This window comes from Fukomys damarensis, unplaced genomic scaffold (genome assembly GCF_012274545.1).
Source record: "Fukomys damarensis isolate Sample0158 unplaced genomic scaffold, DMR_v1.0_HiC HiC_scaffold_32, whole genome shotgun sequence".
NCBI classification, from domain to species: Eukaryota; Metazoa; Chordata; class Mammalia; order Rodentia; family Bathyergidae; genus Fukomys; species Fukomys damarensis.
Window position 1 is genome coordinate 9,910,473 of NW_022900944.1, and position 1,408 is coordinate 9,911,880.

Genomic DNA, 1,408 nt, shown 5'->3' on the forward strand with positions numbered 1-1,408 from the left:
AGAGGGAGACGAAGAGAGGGAGCGAGAGAAATGTTTGTTTGGACATAGTAAAAAACAAAGTGAAAAGTGCAACTTGCTCTAGTTGCAATCCCACAGCAAAATTCCCCAAACCCTGCTGTCACCCAGACAGCCTCCTCTTGTTTCCCATCTCATCCTCCTGAGGGTCCCGCCTGTCTCTCGAAGGTGCTCCGTGTGCACCGGCCGGTGCGCTCGGCCCTCGGTCGCCACTCGTGACTCAGGGCCGGGCGGAGCGTCTGCACTCGCGCGCAACCTACGGGTATAAAGGCAGCGCGCTCAGCCCTCGGCGCCACCACGCCTCCTCCGGTCCTCCAGCACCCACGTGCGTCACTTCGGACTCCAGCCGCAGCCTCTCTGCTCACCATGGACCCCAACTGCTCCTGCGCTGCCGGTGAGGGGCTTGGTCCGGTGTGGGACCGCGGTGAGGGGCGGTTTTTGGTCTGTCTGTCCGTCCGCTGAATTTGAGGGTACTAACTGCGCCTTCCCCAGGCGCTTAGTGGGTTTCTATCTACCCTAGATCTCCCGGACCCCGTTTTCCCAGGAAGCCCCTGAGTTAGCGGCTTGCCCGCGCTCCTTTGCTCAGTCCCGCCTTCAGGGACCATGCTCATCTGTGCCTTTGCCCTCCTCCCAGGTGGCTCCTGCTCCTGCGCTGGCTCCTGCACCTGCAAAGAGTGCAAATGCACCTCCTGCAAGAAGAGTGAGTGGGACCCTCTGTGCCCTCCACCCCGTCCCCGCCCCAACCCGTGCGCAGCCCTGCACACCGTCCTGGGGGAGTTGAGTAGTCCGGGGACTGGGGTCTTGGAGGTGGAAGCTGGCCCCTCCGCAGGGATCCCCGTGAGGGAGGGCGGGAACCCTTCTCCTCTCTGCCCAGTGCTCATCTCTGCCGCCCTGTCTCTGCCCAGGCTGCTGCTCCTGCTGCCCCGTGGGCTGTGCCAAATGCGCCCAGGGCTGCGTCTGCAAAGGGGCTTCTGAGAAGTGCAGCTGCTGCTCCTGATTGTGCCCAGCCCGTCTCCCACCTGTACAGAGAACCACAGAGACCTACCTGGAAGTTTTGTTTTGTTTTGTGTTTTATGACTATGACCCGTTTCCTAAATTCCTTTTTCTACGAAGTTATGTGATGATAATAAAGTTGACTTGCTTGTGACCATGGTTTGCTTGGTGTTCCTTGGAAAGAAAGCAGGGCCCAGGGTGAGGGACTGAAGTAGGAGTTCTGGGCTCTGGACTGAAATGTTAGTCCCTGGGATCTGGGCTGTTTACTGAGTGTCCTACAGCAACTTGGTTTCTGGTACTAGAAATTGAACTGAGGGAGCATTGAGCTATGTCCATACCCCCACTTTTTTTTTTATGGGGTATTTTTACGCAGAATCCACTTGTCAACAAAAGAGGGGCT

General features: G+C 57.9%; 1 protein-coding gene across 1 annotated transcript; it reads left to right on the forward strand.

Moving 5' to 3' along the window:
- Positions 1 to 293: 293 nt before the first annotated feature.
- LOC104872662 (metallothionein-1E) lies at positions 294 to 1,041 on the forward strand. Its single transcript, XM_010638942.3, has 3 exons — positions 294 to 409; positions 650 to 715; positions 921 to 1,041. The coding sequence occupies exons 1-3, from the start codon at positions 382 to 384 to the stop codon at positions 1,010 to 1,012; spliced, it is 186 nt and encodes a 61-aa protein (XP_010637244.1). The 5' UTR covers positions 294 to 381; the 3' UTR covers positions 1,013 to 1,041.
- Positions 1,042 to 1,408: the final 367 nt, after the last annotated feature.

What these genes read in the sequence shown, in the direction of transcription:
- LOC104872662 (XM_010638942.3), top strand. Translation starts at nt 382, where the DNA reads ATGGACCCCAACTGCTCCTGCGCTGCCG. An exon ending in CAACTGCTCCTGCGCTGCCG is followed by an intron (nt 410 to 649) that starts GTGAGGGGCTTG and finishes CCCTCCTCCCAG; the next exon opens with GTGGCTCCTGCTCCTGCGCT. An exon ending in ATGCACCTCCTGCAAGAAGA is followed by an intron (nt 716 to 920) that starts GTGAGTGGGACC and finishes GTCTCTGCCCAG; the next exon opens with GCTGCTGCTCCTGCTGCCCC.